This window comes from Carya illinoinensis, chromosome 9 (assembly GCF_018687715.1).
Source record: "Carya illinoinensis cultivar Pawnee chromosome 9, C.illinoinensisPawnee_v1, whole genome shotgun sequence".
Classification (NCBI taxonomy): Eukaryota; Viridiplantae; Streptophyta; class Magnoliopsida; order Fagales; family Juglandaceae; genus Carya; species Carya illinoinensis.
Window position 1 is genome coordinate 11,668,061 of NC_056760.1, and position 21,527 is coordinate 11,689,587.

Below are 21,527 nucleotides of genomic sequence, written 5' to 3' on the forward strand. Positions count from 1 at the left end.
AAATTCAATAAAAAAAAAAAATTCTTAACGAAATTAAGAGATTGCTGTTAACTTAGTTAGGACTTGGGTTAGAGACTGATTTTCCAGCATTAGCAGATATCGATGGCTTCGGTCTATAGCTGCAAGACATCGTAGTGTTAAGATATTTTGGAGAGGTTTTTGCCGGTCTTTCGTCTTGTTTTTGGGTTCTAGATCTTCTATCTTTTAAGACATGGGTCAAAATAAGGAAGGATAAAAAAAAAAAAAAAAGAGTGACCCTCAAACTGTTCAGTTTTTAAAACTTTACATCTCAATCTACTAAGATCGATACATTATATTTATCAATTACGAAAAACTTGCACTTGCAACATTATTGACTTTGACCTTTAAGATGCATGAAAATTAAAAGATACCAAACAACCTTGAACAACTTAGATTTTTTTTTTTTTTTTTTGAAAAAAAAAAAACCTTAACATTTAGATTTTAATGAAATAAATGATGCGAAACGACCTTAATAATTAAATTTTAATGAAGGGTGCAAAGTTTCAATTTTGTATAGTTTAAGGTACTATGCATCAATTTTGATAATGCAATTCGATTTTTTAAAAAAAAAAAAATTAGGATTTTCCAAAATGTTTTTATCCCTAATACTTGAGTAATTCCAGGCCCCATTCTCATTTCCTAAGAAATCTGGAAATTTATCGTCCGATCAGCTGTGGTTGACAAGGTAATAGGGTTAGGCGCTGCAGCTTGCAATTGTAGTCGAGACTCACTTAAAAAATGGCATGGTCTTCTAAAATGAATCCATTCTCCCTTTTGTTGTTTTCCCGTCCCAACGCATACCCCCCCACCCCCCGCCCCCCCTAAATGCGTCATGCCACCCTTCTAAAATTGTGAAAAAGAACAGAATGTTGCTCCATAGCCTCTCCAACATACACCATAAACAGAAATTCCAAACTTGCTTAGAGAGAGAGAGAGAGAGAGTCAAGATGAAGTAAAGCATAATGCCTTGAAATGAAATTCGAAGTGTAAACTATGATTTTCTAAGTTCCTTTACAGGTCATGTACTCTACCCCAATATCTATTCAACCGCCATTGATCCAGAACAAAGTGTTAATTGCAAGAAAATCAAGAAATTTGATCACATGAAGAAAAGTGTATAACTAGACTTGACAATTCAGGCCCGCGTGAACGGCCAAAAGATCATTTATGGTCCAAGCAAGGCTTTAAGATGAGCAACACCAACCTTTTCTAGACCCTGCCACTGTTTCTTGGTTCCCACTTCCCTGTAAAACCACAGTCTTTCCATTTTCCATCCAGGTAGCATCCTGTTTCTTGAGCTCTTGAGTGATCATTACTTTCCGGCTCAATATATTGTAGATCTCTTTCACAACTGTCTGAAAAGCAGCAACTACGTTGGAGGAATCGAGAGCAGATGTTTCCATGAAAAATAAACCCTGTGCTTCTGCCAAGGCTTTGCCTTCAGCAGTGGGCACCTCCCTGGCATCCTTGAGATCAGACTTATTGCCAATAAGTATCGTAACTACATTCATGTCGGAGTGAGCTGTTCAATAGTGGAACCACTGAATCAATCCTCAGTTTATCAAACTTTAAAAGCATAAGATCAACGTACTGACAGGAAAACTGTAAGGATAATGAACCATAACAATAGACCATTAACCAAAATCTATCCTGAATCCGACAAACTATAAGGTAAAACCGACTATACAGGAAAGTGAACATAAAAGAACAGAATAGAAAGTTGACAGCAATTGAACATCCAGGTTGCTGGTGGGAAACAGATACATTGAGCATCAAGAAAATCACTATACAACATCTACATACATTTAAACTTTACATAAAATTGTTAAATAAAGAGTTGGCTATACAAATGCACTAGAAACTGAAAATGTACCTAGAAAAATGAACATTTGAGTATTACAAAAATCGTGAAGAAATAATTCATTAACAGAAAATGCCCAGTGCATTTATACATGTTAAAAAAGTCATAAAACAGAAAAAATCACAACCATTTCCCTCTTTATGAAAACAGTTTATATACCGAATGGTATACATAAAATTATCCGACAGGTAGTAGAATTTCTGACTAGAGTTCCCTTGAAAGCCATTGACATCATATAATATAAGTACAGCAGTAAGGTTTCCACCCCCCTCTCCCCCCCTTTTCTCTCTCTGTCCAGTAAGTACCAAGCAGGCAAGCACCACACAAGAAAGAAACGGGGAGAGAGAGAGAGAGAGAGAGAGAGAGAGAGAGAGAGAGAGAGAGAGAGAGAGAGAGAGAGAGAGAGAGAGAGAGAGAGAATTTATCAAGCAACATATTATGGATCTTACTGTGAAGTTCATTAAGCCATCTGCCAATGCTATCGAATGTTTGGCGTCTACTGATGTCGTACACAACAAGAGCTCCAACTGCACCTCTATAATATGCAGATGTAACAGCCCTGAATCGCTCTTGACCAGCTGTGTCCCAGATCTGAGCCTTGATTTCCTTTCCATTGATATCCATCTTTTGGGTTTGGAACTCTACTCCTATAGTTGACTTTGAATTAGGGTAGAACTCATCTCTAGCAAATCTTGCAAGCAAATTTGATTTTCCAACAGCAGAATCACCAATTAAAACAATCTTGAAGAGGTAAGCCTCAGATTCTTCCTCAGAATAAAACGCCATCTTTTGAACTTCAAGCGATTATCACTTTATGGAGCCATATTGATATGAGAAGAAGCCTTATAGATTTTGTGGGTCTTTTTTCAGGGATAAAACTAATAAATATCAGGCATCCCCCTATACATCAAGATGAGGAAATGGAATAAGAGAATAAAAGGAGGAAAAAAAGGAACTGGGAGGCAGGGCAAGAATATAAACATCAAGTTCAGTAATGTCTCAGCAAATACATCAAGCACAGTATCACTCAGCAAATATCTATCTTTTGGAGCTCGCATTGGGTGTGATCGGAACAATTTTGCAAATTCTGATCCACCCTCAGCTTCAAATATGCCCCTTCTAGAAAAATTAACAGCTTTAAAATTTGTAAGAGTCAAGAAAATATCGGCATCTACAAGACTTAGTGAAGGTAACTAGTATCAATTTTTTATCTTTTCTTGAGCTAGAAATTTGAGGTTGTGTTCCATGTAGAGTATGTAAGTTAAATTATTGATTCAAGGTGAGCAGTAATAACGTGGGATAGAAACTTGTGTTTCATGTTGAGTATGTAAATGATATATTGAAGGTATACAGTGATCATGTGAGTTAAAATATTGTTGCATTTCAGGAATAAGATATTTAGAGTTTACTTTAAAAACTACTAAAAAAAAAAAGTTTATTTAAAAAACTTTTATTTCGGGAGTCTAAATCCTCTACATTTCTTGTTCGAACTCTAAGGTCTAGCGTGTGAGAGAGGTAGACACATGAGGTGAGTTCTACAAATTTAAGGAGCATTTAACACTGCCTGAAAAAGTTTTATTTTTATTTTTATTTTTTATAAGTAATAAGAAGATTTTATTGACAAGTATATAGCTGTAGCCCAAATACACAAAAAGTAGACAAGAGAACACACCTAAATACAAGCTAGGCACTAGAATAGGCTACAAGAAAGTCATGAAAAAGAGAAGAATGGAGGAGACAATACCAATATTTCTATCTTTCTTGCTATTGATCCTAAAGTTCGGACAAGATTACTCAGAAATTTTCATTTGTATCAATAAGATGATGGATAATGAGATTTCAAAAAAATATTGTGGGGAAGAAGGTGCTTGATGAAAAACCTCAAAAAGGATGTAGTTTTGTCCATCAATGCGAAGATGATAGATATGGACTTGTTATAGGTTGGTATTGTCTCCTCCATCTTCTCTTTTGTAATTATGTGTGCCACCATGTTGGCAAAACTAAAGTGGGCCTAGTTACAACCTGATTTGATATGAAAGAATTAAAAGGAAATGGAACAAATCTATAAAATATTCTTGCATTTGAATGCGTTTTGGTAAAGAATGAATATTCTATTCCCCTCAAGCTCTCTATTCTCAGTTCCATCTAAAAGTGAGCATACTAAGAGAGAACGAAAAGGACACTTTGTGAAATTATCTTCCTGTTCCTCATAAACATTTGAAAGAGAAAGAGAAGATTAGAGAAGATAACGATTCTTTATATTTTTACTTCTCATTTTGGCTTTCTTCACACTGATAGCTTCTCAAACAGAAAATTATAAATCGTCTCTCCCTCTGAATCTCTGACCAACAATGTCTTCAGCGAAACATGTAATTACCATATCACCCTGTTTTCTAAAATTGAATAAGAGCAAACCCCATTTTAATAAGAGCAAACCCTTATGTTTGTTTGAGCAGAAACCCTGTTCTTAATAATACAGTACTTGCTCTACGTTCTGTACTGTACGGGGGCAGCGTGGTAACTGTAAACCAGAATTGTAGGGTATTGAGGCAGAAAGTATATGACACTTGGTCAACATATTGATTAATGTCTTATGTGCGTGTGCGTACACCAATTGATTAATCAAAGGACAGGGAAAGAGAATAAAAAACGGAAACCAAACATAAAATCGAAACCTTTTTAGTTTTTATCAGAAACCAAACAGATGAAAGAAAATCCTTGTTCTTGGAAAGCAAATTCCTTTTTCTTGGAAAACAAACACAAGTGAATAGACAAAATCCAACAAAAACCGCATTCACCATAAGCAGAATCCCACATAAACAAAACCCAAAATAGCCAAAAGCATGTGAGCAATAAAATTTATCTGCTTCCCTATCAACAAATTTATTGGTAACCAAACACCCGGAATGAAAGTCAGAGAGAGAGAGATTACATTGAGGGAGTGTACGAGAGGGGCCAGAGACGATGCAGAGGAAGTCATTGAAGAGGAGTAGATCTAAATTGCCAGTGGGAGCTGTAGAGGTGGCCGAAATTCCATCCACAGAAAGCCATGAATTTGTGTCTCTGCGCCTCACATATTTTCTTGCTTCTACAGCTATATCCCCCCCCAAAAAAAAAAAAAAACAGACAAGAAACTTTAGATTCAGAGATGATGCTAAGAGAGCACTTCGGTCTCGTCTCGGTGGGGACTGGGGAGGAACGTCACACACAGTTAAACAGAGAAGAGAGAGAGTGAGGGATAGATTCAAAGATGTGCATTATTAGGGTTACTGCTTAATAAACGGCGCCGTTTAAAGGCAAAACTAATGGCTTGGAAAAACGCGGTAAGAGAGCCGCGACTCAAAAAGTCAAAACTCAGGATTACAGGCGGTGAGCTCAACGTTTTGCAAGCCATTTAAAATTTCTTTCGATAATAAGCAACACGTTATTCATTATTATTTTTTAATTAATAAACCTTTCATCATTTCTAAACGTAATATTAAATAATAATAAAAGTTGTAATTATTTATTTAACATTCAATTATTTGATATCACATAGAAAGATGATTAAAAATTAAAAATTTTATATTTTTATCTTAAAAAGGCTCTTATAATGTCAATATGCATAAATATATCTGTTAAGAAGGAATATAACTGGATTAAAAACCCTCACCCCATTGTATAAAAAAAGAAGTAGAAGATAACTCATCACAACTATATGATAATTATTAACTTCCAGATAAATATAAGAAACTGAATCAAATTTAAATTGCAGTGCTTACGTTTACCTTATTATTACGATCTGATTTAGGTGTTATCTTATCTTATCATTTTAATTTATTGTTTTTATATTTATCTTAAAGTTGTATATTAAAAGTTTGCTATCTATATAAATACATTAATATACTATGTTTGGGTAAGTTATCAAAACAATTTCCCAAAGCTCTAGTTAGGCTCATGCCCAAAAGATCGTGTGGCTTCACCAAGTCTTAACGCTTCCACTTTCAACTTCCCTAACTTCACTAATGATCTGATCTCCATCAAGCTCGATGATAACAACTATGTCATGTGGCTCTCATAGCTAGTATTGGTCTTGAAGAGCCATGACCTCTTGGGCATCATTGACGAAACTGAGCTATACCCCTTTCTCACAATTTGTACTGAGCTTCACAAAGACATTCTCAACTTAGGATATGTCCTTTGGACTAAGAATGCTCAATTCCTTCTAAGCTGGATCAATGTCACTTTATCATAAAAAGTGTTGTCTACTATTTATGGACTTCACACATCCAAGCAAGTATGGATTGCCCTTGCCATTGCCTCACAACCCAAGTCTTGAGTGTCTCACTTGAAGAAACCAATCCAAAATCTATATCAAGGACCCAAGACATGCTCAAAATACCTTCAGTTGGCCAGATCATGTTCGGATCAGCTCGCTGCTATTGGCAAGCCATTTGATGATGAAGACCTCATCTCCTTCATTATAAGTGGCATTAACCTTTTATTCAACAACTTTGTTACGCCATTTACTTTTGTGACTCGTGACGACCCTTTAATATTTGATGATTTTCAAGATGAATTGTTCAGTCATCAAGTATTGTTGAATTAACAGGCTCAACTAGCACCTTTGCCTTGTACACTCAACGTCAAGGCACTTCTAATTTCACTCCTAACTTCAAAAACAAAATAAGAATCAAACATTTAATAAGTTCTCTTCTCGCAACAGTGGAAACCAGAACAAGGCACCACCTCAAGGTTCTTCTGATCAAAACTTGTAACAATCAATCCTTCGTGGCCCATGTCAAATATGTGGAAAGAGCAACCATCAAGTTCTTGATTGTTATTACAAGATGGACTATTCCTATCAGGGTAGACATCCTCATCCTCAATTGACAGTTAGTCATGGTGGCACACACACGAATGTTGCTTTTGAAGAACAAGAATGGTATGTAAACAGTGGAGCCAATGCTCACATAACAAATGATCCACATTCAGGAACCCTTCCAGGGTAATGAAATAGTAGCAATGGATAATGGTGAAAAACTCTATCACAAACAATGGTTCCACTACTTTAACTTCCCCCACATTCCTGCATTCATTTTCTCTTCAATCTGTTCTTCACTACCCAAAGGTAGCAACTAATTTACCATCAATTCAAAAATTTTGTCATGATAACAATTGTTACATTCTATTAACTTCATCTTATTTTTATCTGAATAACAATGAAACACACGCACTCTTACTGTTTGGTAAGAGTGAAAGTGGATTTTATCCAATGTGGCTACAAAGAAATTCTCTCAAGAATCAACCCTCATTTGCAAATCTTTTAGGAATAAAATGAGCCTCTTGGGTTGGCACTCAATTAGGTCATTCTTCCAATAAACTTGTATATAGCATCATTAAATCTCATCATTTACCCTTGTCCTGCAATGATATGAATAAAACAGTTTAAAATTCTTGTCAATTGGAGAAAAGTGTATGTTTTTTCTTCCCCCAAGATTCTAATCATATTTCGCCACAACCACTTGATTTAATTCATAGTGTTGTGTGGCAATTTTTTTTTTTTTTTTTTTTTTTTTTTTTTTCCAGATTCCAATCATATTTATCCACAACCACTTGATTTAATTCACAGCGATGTGTGGCATTCACCAGTTCAATCAATTACTGGCTGTAAATACCATATCATCTTTATAGATGATCATTGACGATATATATGGTTGTATCTCCTTTAAACCAAATCTGAAGTCTTTGGCACCTTTGTCAAGTTTAAACTATTAGTTGAATATCAATTCTCCAGTAAAACAAAACAACTGCAATCTGATGAAGGGGGTGAGTACTGCTCAACCCAGTTTTAAGAACACCTCACCCAAAATGGCATCTTGCATAGGAAACCTTGTCCACACACTAGTCAATAGAATGGTTTGGCTGAGCATAAACTCAGGCACATTTTGAAAACTAGTCTCAGCTTGTTGGCTCACTCCCACCTATCCAATAATTATTGGGTTGAAACCTTTCCTAATTATTAGCTTTATTACTCAACCAAATATATTGTTGCCTTCCATACCACCCTTACAAAGATCACTCCTACTTATTACACTAAGGTTTCTGTTGACTCATGATGGAAAGAGCAAGAATTTGAGGCCCTAACCACACTGGCACTTGATCCCTTTGTTCAAGACCCAAGGATCACAATGTGACCTGTAACAAGTGGGTCTATTGCATTAAAAAAAAAAAAAAATCTAAATGGTAGCATAGATCGATTCAAAACTAGATTGGTCGCCAAAGGTTTCGAACAAAAGTTTGGAGTTGATTTAAAAAAATATCCAGTCTAGTAATTATGCCCTCAACAATCATAATTCTATTGGCCTTGGCAGTACAATTTAATTGGCCTATATAGTAGCTAGATCTCTCCAATGTTTCCTTCATGGTGCATTAATGGAGGATGTATTTATAGAGCAACCTCAAGGGTTTCACAACAAGGAACATCCGGTCTATATTTGCAAATTGAAAAAGGCCATTTATGGCCTTGAACAAGCCCCAAGAGCTTGGTTTACTCAATTATCAACTACATTACTTGACATTGGCTTCACATCCTCTTTAGTTGGTGTATCACTTCACATTTTATAATGGTAATCCTTATTTGTTTCTACCCATCTATGTTGATGATATTATTCTTACAGGGACAAATTCACAAGCCTTACATTCTGTTATATCAAAGTTCTAGGAAACATTTCATCTCAAAAACCTTGGACCCTAGAGTTACTTTCTGGGAATTCAAGCTACCCATGACTCAAAAGGGCTTCATCTAAATCAGCCCAAGTATGTGCATGATCTTCTACATCGAGTTCGCATGTTGGGAGCCAAACCTTCCAAATCTCTAGCATCCTTACACAGCAAACTATCCCAATTTGAAGGAGAAAAGTTAACTGATCCTACTGAGTATCGTCATGTAGTGGGTGCACTGCAATATTGCACACTCGCTAGACCATATATATCATTATTAGCCAATCAACTTTGTCAGCATATGCACTCTCCAGCCTTCTCACATTGGACAACATCAAAAAGAGTTCTTAGATACTTGAAGAATTCCATTGATCATGGTCTTTCCTATACCAAAAGGAACATTAAACTCATAGCTTATTGTGACTCTGACTAGGCTGGAAACCCAGATAATTAAATATAAACTTTTGGCTTTAGAGCGTTCCTTGGAAATTGTCTTATTTAATGGAGCTCAAAGAAACAATCAGTAGCTTCAAGGTCAAATACTGAACCTAATATATGTCCTTAGATATTGCCACAGTTGAATTGTATTGGTTGAGAATGCTATTTCAGGATTTTGTGTATTCCACTTTCGTCAGCTCCTTTCATATGGTGTGATAATGTCAGTGCACTGGCTTTAGCATCCAACTCTTTTTTCTATGCTAGGAGAAAACATATAGAGGTTGACTATCATGAGAAAAGGTTCTCAATCATGATGTTCATCTCAGGTTTATTGCCACTGCAAATCAGATTGCAGATATATTCACTAAAAGTCTTCCATCTCCTCAATTCTCTTGCTTAGCCTTCAAGCTTCATGTGTGTGCATCCTCCATAAGCTTGCAAGGGGATGTTAAGGAAGAAGATAACTTAGCACAACTGCATGAAAATTACTAACTTCTAGATAAAGATAAGAAACTACATCAGATTCAGATTGTTGTGCTCATGTTTATCTTATCATTATGGTTTGGTTTAAGGTGTTATTTTATCTTATCATTGTAACTTATTGTTTTTGTATTTATCTTAAAGTTGTATAGAATGAGTTTGTTATCTATATAAACACATTAATATACTCTGTTTTGGTAAGTTACTAAAATAATTTCCCAAACTCTTTCAGTATCCTGCTACCAATTTATAAGGAGGACTATTTTTTTACATTTTTTAAATGTAAGAAATTGGACGTAGTTTTTTTATTTTTATTTATTTTTATACATGGGGAGGGGGATTGAACCTTGATAGGCTTGATTCTCCTGCTTAGAAACCAAGGCCATGCCATCTGGTTGAAAGTACTTTAGCATAAGTTTATTTTTGTGAAGTACTAAGTGTGGTTAGAAGAAATAAGAAACGAGGCATAAACAAGATAATGATTTTGAGTAGACTTGGATTTAGGATCTTTTCATATATATTATATATCTATACTAGCCCAATACAAAATTGGCTTAAGATTGGGATCATCGATCTGACTCCTTTAATTAAATTGATCAATCGAGTTATGCTTGACTTATATATGATTTTAATTAAATGTGATACGATCATGATGACCAAGATAATTTTGTTATAACATGCAAATCTAACATGAACCCAAAAGGAAACAAGCGTATATACTGTGCAATATGGTTGATGCATCACACAATTCTTCATGAATTGGCTGGATTTAGGTTGACTTCAATTCAATACAATTACTCGAATCCGATTTGAAAATTATTTGTATGAATTGTCAATTAATTTAGAGATGAGAGAGGAAAAATGGGGATCACCCCTTGCTTTGACAAAATGATTGCAATTTGAGCATAAAGTTACAAGAACGATCTACTTTATGATCCAAGCTATAATATTTTAGTGGATAAGTTGTTAATTCTTCTCGATCGAGCTGGATATTGATCCTCAATCAATTGTGATCTATATATGAGCATGCAGGCGATTATGTCAACATGATTTGGGTGGATTAGAGTGATAATTAGTAATTAGTTAACGTTTGCTTGTCGATCGAGCTGTCATATATATATATATATATATATTCTCGGAATGGGCTTTGGATTCAAAGATCAAGTACTGGAGTACTCATGATGATGAATAGGCTGGCATTTCTATCCAATCCTATCCAGCTTACTTATAATATTACTGTTAATGGTGCATGCGCATTTGGCGCCAAGGCATTTAGAAGAAAATAGAAAACTGAGTGAGATAAATGTTGTCAGCCTCATATCAAATTAGGATATGATCTACTACTTCCCTATTTGTGGTATAAATCCGGTTCCAAGGGGCATTAACCAAATTGGATTTACATAAGACAAATCCCCAGCATCGATCATTGCAAAGGCCAGCTAGCAGCTAGCAGCTAGCCAGCTTATTTATTGACGACTCCAATCCTATTCTATTTCATATTCGGAATATCACTCAGCACAGCCCAGTGATCATCAGATCATCCACTACTTATAACTTGGGTACGTACGTACGTAATGATCAAAGGCTTTAATATATTATGCCTTAATTTCACATGCATGCATGCACTTTTTTTTTTTTCTCTCTTTTTGGATGAAATGATCATTATATATATATGTTTTTGCTTTCGCTCTTGCTAGCTACTTAGAAATTAGAAGTCATGCTAGAAAGGAATATGATTCGATATATGCTGTTTGAGTCTGTGATCCTTCAGTATGACTGTTCATTTATTTTAATTTTTTATTTAATAATTAAAGAAGTGATATTAGTAAATTTATTTATTTATTTTACAAATATTTGGAGATGTTTAAAAAATATTTAAAAAATAAAAAATAAAAAGTACAAATATACTATAGTCTATAGCTAGGGTACGTCCAACTCATGTATACGGCAAACGGCATTGTTGCAGCGTCCTTTTAGAGATATTGGAGGAGAAGATCAAGAGGATAAGGGTCGGAGGAATAAATAGGAATAGTGAATTAATGAAAAGAAGAAGAGAAATAAGGCCGGATCGGGCCGGAAAAAGGACAAGATCATGGGATTGACTCAAAACGTACACAGATGAGGTAAACGTTTTGTCGCACATGATACCCAACTAGGATACCTAATTTATCCATAATTAAACATCATTAATTATTTATATGCTAAGAATATAAATTTTCAAATTTTACCATTAAAGTAGAATATAATAACTCTTCCAAAAATTAGATCAACCAGCGAGCCATGAAATGGTTGTCGATCCACGTGTTCACTGTTCACGCATACAATATTTTCTGATTAGTTGGACGCCTTATCCCTTTACGTAATTACTCTTTTAGCAGTCTGATCTCTACAGGATTCTCAGTGGTAGAGATATGATCATATGCGCAGTTCACGGACCTTCCTTTTCAAATTGTACTTAGATTTATTATAAGAATAAGAGCAAAATAATATAAACCCACGTCAAAGAAATTACAATATTTGAAGAAAAAGCTCCAGATAGAGCGGGTGCAATCGTTTGAAACTCTGTATTTTAAGCATATTGTACTGTATTATTGGTAAATTTTTCATGCTTTTGAAATTCAAGTTTCAGTCCATATTTTTAATGCTTTGATATAATCAGCACCAAAGAGTTTCATGATGATATTTGCGCTTTCTTTGAATCTGCATTACAGTGATCGGTACTGATTTTGAATTTTTTTTTTCATTCGTTTTCGTTTTGTTATCGATCACATGAAAAATTTAGGTATAAACATTAAAACATCAGCGATCTTGTCGTGGCAAGCTTTCTGAATTAATATGTTTGTTTCTGATCTTTTGAAGAACATCGTTTGAGATAATTTTGGTGTGCAAATTCACACCAAAATGGTGGAAGGAGGTTTCCATCGTGCAGACAAGACCGAGTTCACGGAATGTTTCCGCACCACATGGCAAACACCATATATTTTGCGGCTCGCTTTCACGGCCGGCATTGGTGGCCTCCTCTTCGGCTACGACACAGGTACGTACTACACCATATATATATACGTGTTTGTTTCTCTTGGTTTCTCCTTCTCAGATCATGTGATTATTATTTCTGTACTGATTTTTGGGATACATGAAGGTGTGATATCGGGAGCATTGCTGTATATCCGTGAAGACTTTGACTCCGTGGGCAAGAAAACATGGCTCCAGGAAATGATAGTGAGTATGGCAGTAGGAGCAGCCATCATCGGCGCAGCCATCGGGGCTTGGATGAACGACAGCCTCGGGAGAAGGAAATCCATTTTAACAGCAGACATTCTATTTTTCGTGGGTGCGATAGTGATGGCTGCTGCTCCAGTTCCTTGGGTGATTGTCCTTGGACGGGTCTTCGTTGGATTGGGAGTTGGAATGGCATCGATGACTGCCCCTCTCTACATATCTGAAGCCTCTCCGGCTAGGATTAGAGGAGCACTTGTCGGCATGAATGGTCTCCTGATCACATTTGGACAATTTTTATCCTACCTTATCAATCTTGGCTTTACTCAGGTACCTATGTACATATCTATAAATATATATATATATATATATATGTATATTATCTCATCTTCTGAATTAGTTTGATTTAATTCATGTATTAATTTCATTTTTGTGAAGGTGCCAAATATTAATCCCATTAGTTTTATTAAAATTATTGTATTTCATGAAATCTTTGGTTTTTGATCAGGTACCGGGAACTTGGCGCTGGATGCTTGGGGTAGCCGGGATCCCACCTTTGGTTCAGTTTTTCCTCATGTTATCACTTCCTGAATCTCCTAGATGGCTGTACAGAATGGTATGAATTTAAGGCTTTGTTTATTTCTCTATGGAGCTATGCATTATTAATAGAATTGATCGATCAAACGAATAAGAAAGATCAGTACTACTGATCGATTACTAAGAAAGACATATAGTACTTTAGCCTTTTTATTATCTCGTGATATCATTCCCAAAACACTAATGGCAGCAAATGGTTACTATTCTCAAACTTTCAAACTACTGTTTTTTGTTGTTCATGTTGTTGTCCTTCTATCAGAACAAGAAAGAAAAGGCAAGGGAAATTCTGGAAAAGATCTACCCTCAAGAAGAAGTTGAACAAGAGATGAATCTATTGAAGGCATCTATTGAAACGGAAGAGGCCATTGAGGCAGACATAGGAAACAATCTCATCACGAAGTTGAGAAGTGCACTGGGAAACGTTGTAGTGAGAAGGGCGCTTTGTGCTGGCATTGCTGTTCAAGTAGTGCAGCAATTTGTTGGCATCAACACTGTCATGTATTACAGCCCCAGCATCATGCAGTTCGCTGGCTATGCTTCCAAAGTGGTTGCTTTAGGCCTTTCTCTTGTCACAGCTGGTCTGAATTGCGTAGGCACTGTTATCAGCATGTGTTTCGTCGATAGATATGGCAGAAGAAAAATGATGATCCTTTCTTTGATCTGCATCATTATTGGCCTCGTTGCGCTATCCACCGTGTTCAATACCTCAGCTAAGAATGCACCTGGAATCAATAATTTTGACTCCACCCACTTTGCTCCCAATGGCACCTGCTCCGCATACGCTTCTGTCCCCAGCACATCTTCTTGGAACTGCATGGACTGCCTGAAGCTGCAGTGCGGCTACTGCGCAAGCGAAGGCGATCAAGTAAGTTAATTCAGGGACTCATTATTTTGATTACTCGACGTGAAATTACACAACTTTCCGACATTTAATGTATATATTTGTTTCGGTTCTGTGATCAGTTTCGACCGGGGGCTTGCTTGGCTAATGAAAAGGCAATAGGAAATACATGCCGGGGAAGCAATCGTGTGTGGTACGATAAGGGCTGTCCTAGCAAGCTGGGATTATTGGCTGTGGTGCTTCTCGGATTATACATTATAGTTTACTCTCCGGGAATGGGGACGGTGCCATGGATTGTGAACGCAGAGATCTATCCACTGAAATACAGAGGCTTTGGAGGAGGTATGGCAGCTATGGCCAACTGGACATCCAATCTGATTGTGAGCATGACCTTCTTGTCTCTGACCGAGGCTCTGGGTTCTTGGGCTACTTTCCTTCTTTATGCTGGGTGCTCCTTCATCGGCCTCATTGTCATCTTCCTGGTGGTGCCGGAAACGAAAGGCTTGCCTCTTGAGGAGATTGAGAACGAGCTTCGAAGAGGCTTCAAGCCATTTGGTAGGAAATCCGAGAATAATTAAATGGTGGGGGTGGCTGCTCGATGCTACCAACAATTATGTGTGCCTGAGTGCTGTCTTCTGTCTGGATTTGTTAATCAAAACACTTTTATGGATAGTTTTCTTGCTGTTCTTTTCGTAACTATCGTTGTGTTTGCATTAATTTTGAGAATGCTTATTATGATTAATTATGCTTACAAAGTAAGTCAAGCAGTTAGTAACTAAAATAAATGATGAAAACCAAGCGATCACTTTTAAGCCTTTTCAAAAAGAAAAATATTTTATCTATAAAAAACCTCACAAAAATAAATCTACAAATTGACATGACTTGACATGTTATATTAAAGTATAAAATTACTTTTATAATAAAGTAAATCTAATGTATTATATGAAATCGTGTTAATTTATAGATTTACTTTTGTAGAATATGTTTGTAGCTATAGCAATTCTTAAAAAACCGTGTATAATACAACTTATTTGAGAATGATCTGGTTTTAAATTTTGATAACAGATTTTATTTTGGTATCAAAGCCCCCTCTAATTTCAACATACAACAAGACAGAATACATACATATATATATATATATATATATATATATATATATATATATATATATATATATATATATATATTTTAAAATGGCATCAGGGAAAGATAGATTTAGAACAAACAAGTCATGCATTTAGACATGGGCATTGGGAATACAAGATGAGTGGCATAGTAGTGGACTATGCCAATCAATGAGTTTACAAATAGGTTTTTCTTAATGAAATGCTGCTGTTTACCGAGTTTACTCTGGGCTGTTAATCAAGATCCACATATCCAAAGCTTTTATGGCATGTACGTGGTGTCTAACATGGCTTCGATCATTTTATAGAAGTCTAGATGATCACAATTCTCTTAAGTAGTATTAAATTAAAAACAGAATGTTTAATACGGATACCTCAAGTACTAGTTATTTTCACTTTTGCACCCTTCCAATCCCCAAACAATATAATACGACCACCACAAAACCAATCAAGATGAACAGCATCCATATCCTTAAATGAAGTAATTGCCAAGGAAGCATTTGCAGGGGATGACTCACCATGCTGTAAATTATTTTCTGACCCATAAAGGCAATCCTTCAGAGTATCACTCTAGTAACTAGTTAATCAACCAGGCATTAAGTACAATCAGCCAAAACACACAACCTCCAGGAACTTTGCTTGATATGAAAAGAAAAAAATTCGATGAAGAAAGAGACTCGCACGTTTCTGTATCGCATTGTAGCCAGACAAGCAAGATACAATAAATCTGTGTAGGTATACCTCAGCAACCTGATAATAAATCTCAATCAAATTCCAAGGAAGAAACCTCTACTAAACTCAAGCACAGACCTTATAAGAAATGCCTTGTAACCGTCCTCTAGAAAGTACTTCGAAAATGGTGAAACCATTGGCTCTACTCATGTTTTGTGAACTGAAGCCTCTGACCGATGAAATTGTACGAGGATCAAGAGTACTCGATCTTCTTTGCCAATTATCAGTTACCTATAAAATTTTCCTGGTGACCCTATCATGGTCATTCTACACAGCAATTCCTGAAGCATATTGATAAAAAAAAATATATATAAATAGCAGAAAAGAGAAGCCTAACATAAATAGTTTGTTTCAAGATCAACAGAATAAATAATTGAGAAGATGGTACAAACTGCAGAATGCAGCCCATGCCGAATGTATTAGATGGCATTTTGACATTGATGGCAGAGAGATCATAAAATCCCCAGCAGTAGACCAAATTTGTTTGGAAGGATATGTCATTCGCATGAACTATATTTAGGATCCAATTGATTGGGTAGTAAATGGACAACGAAGAAAACCCGTTCTCTGGTATCAGATCAACTACAGAACTAATTCTGAAATTAAATGGCCTACTTTTATATGTTCCCATTGCAGATAAAGAATGGATCAAAATATTGTAGTCTATTCGATAACACAATTGGCCATAATGGTGGTGTTAAGACATTTTGGGAACTCTCATGCATGATATAACCAGAAGTCCTGACTGATGCATATGCTCAGAGAAGACATGTATAATTTCCATTCTCTACATCAATTAACTTTGCTAAAGAAACTCAGTAAAAAGAGAACATGAAACATTGAGAGGGGGAGGGGGGAAGAAGTTTAGTATTAAGAGGAAAAAAGTATGTTACCTTTGTATGATTGTCTATTGGTAACACTATAAAGACCCACATAATCATCAGAGTTTTTACTTAAAACATCAGAAGCTGCATTTCCAAGCCCATAACCAAATGAGCCAGACCCCTCTGGCTCTGGAGGTGAAGATTGCCAAGTTGGGTCCCCATAGAACAAACCATAGGATCCACTGTAACCACTATTTGATGCAGCATATGATGACACCAGTGAAACACCAGTTCCACTGCTTCTTCCATAACCCATCCCTCCTGAACCAAAGTTGACTTCTCCACTGCCATAACTAAGATAGTCACTGCTGTAGGTGGTACCAGCACCTCCCCCTTGACCTGAGTTAGGAGAGGAACTCCAAAGTGCTCCAATCTTGCCAAAAGAAGCTATTCCTGAACTTCCATTTCTGAGGCCCAGCAGAGCAGTGGAGTTGGCAGAGTTAGTAGCATAATTAATACTCCCATTCCCCAGCAGATTACGGCTTGCTGAACTTAAGACTGAACTATTCCTCCCATTTCCCACACCATATCCAACAGGGTTAACATTCCTATTTGAATTCCCACTATATAAAGGGTTCAATACCCGTCCAAAACCAAGGTTAGAACTAAGGTTTGCATTTCCCCCATAGCTTGGACTCAATCCGGGTTCAATATTCAATCCTGGCCCATATCCAGGACTGAATGAAGGAGATCCACTACGACCAGCAGTAACTGGACTAAATCTACCATCCACTCTATTTCCATAGCCCCCGACTGAGCTTGGATTGTATCCTTGAGCGTAGCCATTAAGTAAACTTCTAACTCTACTCAGACCATAGTTATATCCACCCATTTGACCCCGACTTGGCCCTGGAGATAGTTCTTTGGGGACAGCCCTTTTAACTTCAACCAGTTTGCCATTGAGTTCATGAAAGGTTTTGTACAACACTTTCTCCACTGCTTCCTCTGAATCATATGTAATGAACCCAAATCCTCTTGGCCGTTGCGTATTATGGTCATACATCACCACCACATCTGTTATTGTACCAAATTGATCAAAGTACTTCTTAAAATTGCTCTCCGTGACTGTGGATGCTAATCCTCCTACAAATATCTTCTTTGTATGGGCAGGACCGGGAGACCCATGCATGCTGCCATTGTTTCTGCTCAGCATGTTCTGATCATCTCTAGGAACAGCTTTTTTTGCTTCAACCTGAGCATCGAAAGCGAGAGGATGAAAAATGTACTTAATAAAAGAGAGTGCCTAAAATATAGAGAAACAGTGAAATCTTAATTCAAATACAGGTAGTGTAAGATTGGAGAAGACCTTGGTTACTACAAAGGCCAGCAACAGTGTTATAGAATCTAAAGATTTGATGAACTTCTTGAGCGTGATACCTTTTGTGCAAATTATTGTGCTTTTTGCATTACTTGCGATGCTTAACTGTATGAATAATTAGGCTTAGGTTCAGAGGAGCAAGAAATAATATTGGTAGACTACCTTATCTTCTTTCTAAAATTTCTAATTCTAGGCAACCTACAGCTCATCGTTCTAAGGTTTCAAACTCAGATTACTTATAAAAAAAAAAAAATAGTTTCAAACTCAGATTCACAAACTCCAAAAGGTAGCTTCTGAACTTAAATGAGCCAGTGACTATAAGCGTAACATTTGCAAGCATCACTGGACTACTTCCGGCCAAATTATACCATCAGGTATTGTCTAACCAAGCTTCTTTTCCTTTCCACTTACAATTACTACTAACAAACACTCCCTGGTCAAAATTATGTTAGCTCTTACAGTTCTCTCTCAATTTTCCAAGGGAGAGTCCTCATGCAAATGCAGCACCATCCTATGACTGTTCTAATTGCCCCTTCCAAACAAATTGGCTTGGCCCAAAAGCCCTCTTAAAATTATAATCTTCTTTCTGGAATTGATTGTCTGATTAACTAACAGCTTCCCAAAGGTTACTAAAGTTGCTAAATGAGCACTTGATGGTGACAACACTTTGATTGTCTCTTCTGTCTCAACAGTTAATGTAATCCTATCCATTTGAAACTCACATACACACAGAAACGAGTGTCATACATTAAGGAACTCAATATTGAGTCAAGCCCAATCAAAACCAACACCTACAGCGAATGAGCCTAGAAAGAGGAAAGAACAAAAACATACATTACAACTTAAGCTTCCAAAATCAAAAGAGAACGTTTCAGTAAATTAATTTTTCCAGAAAAGCCACATAAAAAAAATCATTGAATCGTGATGCACAAAAGAATATCCGGGTGCACTTCAATTCTGAATTGCAATTATAAACTCGCAAACCTAAATATGCATGGGCACTCTGGTTCACGATGTCAGAAGGGAAACAATAAAACAGTATCCTTCTAAATTCAAAGAGCCAAAAGCGAGCAGAAATGAAAATATGAATTCAAACGTGCAAACTTACAGTTCTGCCATCTATCACATGCTTTTCCATAACAACTCTTTCTGCAACAACAGGGTCTGCAAAAACAACAAAACCGAAACCACGGGCACGACCTGTGGCTCGATCCTTCATTATCTCAGCTTCCACTACTACTCCAAAAGACTGGAAATACTCTCTAAGACGGTCTTCATTTGTGTCCCAAGATATCCCACCAATGAAAAGCTTTCCAGGCTCCATTTCCATCTGCACATCCAATAAATTGGTATGAAGATACTCGCCTTAAAAAATAAAAGATAAAAATGCTTTTACGCCAACCAAAACTGCTTCCAACAAGCAAACGAAGATGTGAAAGAGCACGCACGGGATCTAATCAGCAATACAAAATTTACAGAAAACCGGGTAAAACACAAACCAAAAGTCGCTTTCCGAGGAATACAGAATTCTATATAACATACAAGCCATGTAACAAACAACGTAATGCAGATTGAACAATAAAAGATTGTACCTCCACTCCTCGCAGAATTCACAGAAAACTCGGATGCTCCAATCCTAAGATTAAAAAAAAAAAAATGGTTTTCTTGGATTCAATCCAGGACCCTCCGAGCATACACCGATCAATCACCGATCGACCACCCGGGACACCTAAAAAGCAAAATAAAAACAATATAAAATTAACACGGAACGACAGAAAGATTTACAACCCAGAACTTATATTGGAAAGGAAATTAAAAAGGCACGCATTTTGAAGATAAAAATATTACCACCCAATGAAGACGACCCAGATGGGAAGTTTGAGAGAATCTAAGATCTGAGAAGAGGCATAAGAAGAAGAAAGAGGGCGTGAGGCCCTCCTTTTCTCTCTTTTTTTAGTTGTTCTTGATTATATATATATATTACGTGCAATGAACCAAAGCTGTAAAGATAGCAAGTCTGAGGAAAGGAATTTGCATCATATATATATATTTACAAATATAGGGGAGAGAGAAAGAGAGAGACAGAGGTTTGGCTATCTATCCTTTCGCGTAACAAAGTTTACAAGGTAGTAGCGACGGGAAGACGGTGACTTCCTCACCTTTTGATTTTGAGAACAAATTATTATAAATGTTTTAATTTTAACTTAATAGTTTTTGGATCGGTCTACAGCCACCGCGGGAGCCCCCGCTTGGCTTAGAAATTTTTTTTTTTTTAGTTTTTTTTTTCATATCATTTTTTAATATTTTTAAATATTTTGAAAAAAATAAAAAAATTCATAATAATATTAAATAAATTTTTCTTAATCATTAAGAAAAAAATAAAAAAAATAAAAAAATAAAACACTGGGAGCGGTAGCTCCCAGCAGGATCCCCCAGCGGGAGATCTAGTATTTTCCATAATTTTTGGCTCTTATTATTTTCCCACGTATACTTATTGACTTTCCAAGTCCACTTCTCAAAAAATGGTTTCTAGAAGTTTCGAAGATAGGACCATAAATTTGATTAAATTATTTTATGTTGTTTTTCCTTTGCGTTTGAATATGTTGAAATAAATTCCGATCATGGAAAAAATAAAAGCAATCAAATGCTTTGATGGAAGGGAATTACAAATAAACGAGAAAATAGAGTTTATTATTAAACTCTTGGTAGAATTCATTTTTTTAAGGATTTACCCGCTAATTATAGATAGAATTTGTTTTTTTTTTTTTTTGAAAATGATAGACGGACCTTCCAAATCACATGAATGCATGTTTATAGGAAGATTACCAAAATGAGAAATAATATTGGTCGGCGTGGAATGCATAAATATTATATAAATTATTTGAAAAAAGTAAATAAATAAGATATTTATATGAAAAAATTAATTTTTTAATAATAAATCTTATTCTTTTTAAAACGATTATACGACGCTTGTGTACTATATAATTATATGTAGTATTATTCTATTAAAGTATTGTTTCAACTTTCAAGAGCTAAGATGTCATACAAAAAAGGAGGAAAAAAAAAAAGTGAGGGATGTGTGAAAGACAGAAGGGATTGCTTGAGCAGCATCACATCTGAGAGAGAGTGAGAGAATACAAAAGGCAGATAGATGCATGACGTTGTATCCATGAGCAAAGCCATCTTGGGATTTTTTTTAATGCAAAGGAGAGTGGGTTGGCCTATTAATATATCACCTTCGAAACAGAATTATTCTCCCATGCCTTGCTCTCACTTATCTACTTGAGAATACCACCCTTCATTATTAATGGCT

General features: G+C 36.1%; 3 protein-coding genes across 4 annotated transcripts; 1 reads left to right on the plus strand and 2 right to left on the minus strand.

The window, feature by feature from the left end:
* Positions 1 to 969: 969 nt before the first annotated feature.
* LOC122277302 (ras-related protein RABA5a) lies at positions 970 to 5,125 on the minus strand. Its single transcript, XM_043087253.1, has 3 exons — positions 4,815 to 5,125; positions 2,332 to 2,782; positions 970 to 1,543 (listed from the first exon to the last, which is right to left on the minus strand). The coding sequence occupies exons 2-3, from the start codon at positions 2,666 to 2,668 to the stop codon at positions 1,206 to 1,208; spliced, it is 675 nt and encodes a 224-aa protein (XP_042943187.1). The 5' UTR covers positions 2,669 to 2,782; positions 4,815 to 5,125; the 3' UTR covers positions 970 to 1,205.
* Positions 5,126 to 10,912: 5,787 nt separating this feature from the next.
* LOC122276655 (inositol transporter 4) lies at positions 10,913 to 14,852 on the plus strand. Of its 2 annotated transcripts, none has more exons than XM_043086530.1 (6): positions 10,913 to 11,061; positions 12,362 to 12,539; positions 12,642 to 13,048; positions 13,227 to 13,334; positions 13,575 to 14,180; positions 14,279 to 14,852. In XM_043086530.1, exons 2-6 carry the CDS (start codon positions 12,404 to 12,406, stop codon positions 14,732 to 14,734), a joined length of 1,713 nt encoding a protein of 570 aa, XP_042942464.1. In that variant the 5' UTR covers positions 10,913 to 11,061; positions 12,362 to 12,403; the 3' UTR covers positions 14,735 to 14,852. The 2 variants fall into 2 exon arrangements, with proteins under 2 accessions (XP_042942464.1, XP_042942463.1); XM_043086529.1 differs by lacking the exon at positions 10,913 to 11,061 and adding an exon at positions 11,938 to 12,096.
* An 878-nt stretch (positions 14,853 to 15,730) lies between these two features.
* On the minus strand, positions 15,731 to 20,368 carry LOC122276656 (heterogeneous nuclear ribonucleoprotein 1-like). The gene is made up of 5 exons (XM_043086531.1): positions 20,063 to 20,368; positions 19,807 to 19,943; positions 19,323 to 19,544; positions 16,906 to 18,088; positions 15,731 to 16,293 (listed from the first exon to the last, which is right to left on the minus strand). The coding sequence occupies exons 3-5, from the start codon at positions 19,542 to 19,544 to the stop codon at positions 16,280 to 16,282; spliced, it is 1,419 nt and encodes a 472-aa protein (XP_042942465.1). The 5' UTR covers positions 19,807 to 19,943; positions 20,063 to 20,368; the 3' UTR covers positions 15,731 to 16,279.
* Positions 20,369 to 21,527: the final 1,159 nt, after the last annotated feature.

Bases quoted from the DNA above. Each gene is read 5' to 3' on its own strand.
- LOC122277302 (XM_043087253.1), bottom strand. From the start codon at position 2,668: ATGGCGTTTTATTCTGAGGAAGAATCTGAGGCTTACCTCTTCAAGATT. The intron at 1,544-2,331 runs GTAAGATCCATA...ACTATTGAACAG, and splicing joins ATGGCTTAATGAACTTCACA to CTCACTCCGACATGAATGTA.
- LOC122276655 (XM_043086530.1), top strand. From the start codon at position 12,404: ATGGTGGAAGGAGGTTTCCATCGTGCAGACAAGACCGAGTTCACGGAA. The intron at 12,540-12,641 runs GTACGTACTACA...GGATACATGAAG, and splicing joins CCTCTTCGGCTACGACACAG to GTGTGATATCGGGAGCATTG. The intron at 13,049-13,226 runs GTACCTATGTAC...GTTTTTGATCAG, and splicing joins TCAATCTTGGCTTTACTCAG to GTACCGGGAACTTGGCGCTG.
- LOC122276656 (XM_043086531.1), bottom strand. From the start codon at position 19,544: ATGGAAATGGAGCCTGGAAAGCTTTTCATTGGTGGGATATCTTGGGAC. The intron at 18,089-19,322 runs GTAAGTTTGCAC...TTCGATGCTCAG, and splicing joins ATGTGATAGATGGCAGAACT to GTTGAAGCAAAAAAAGCTGT.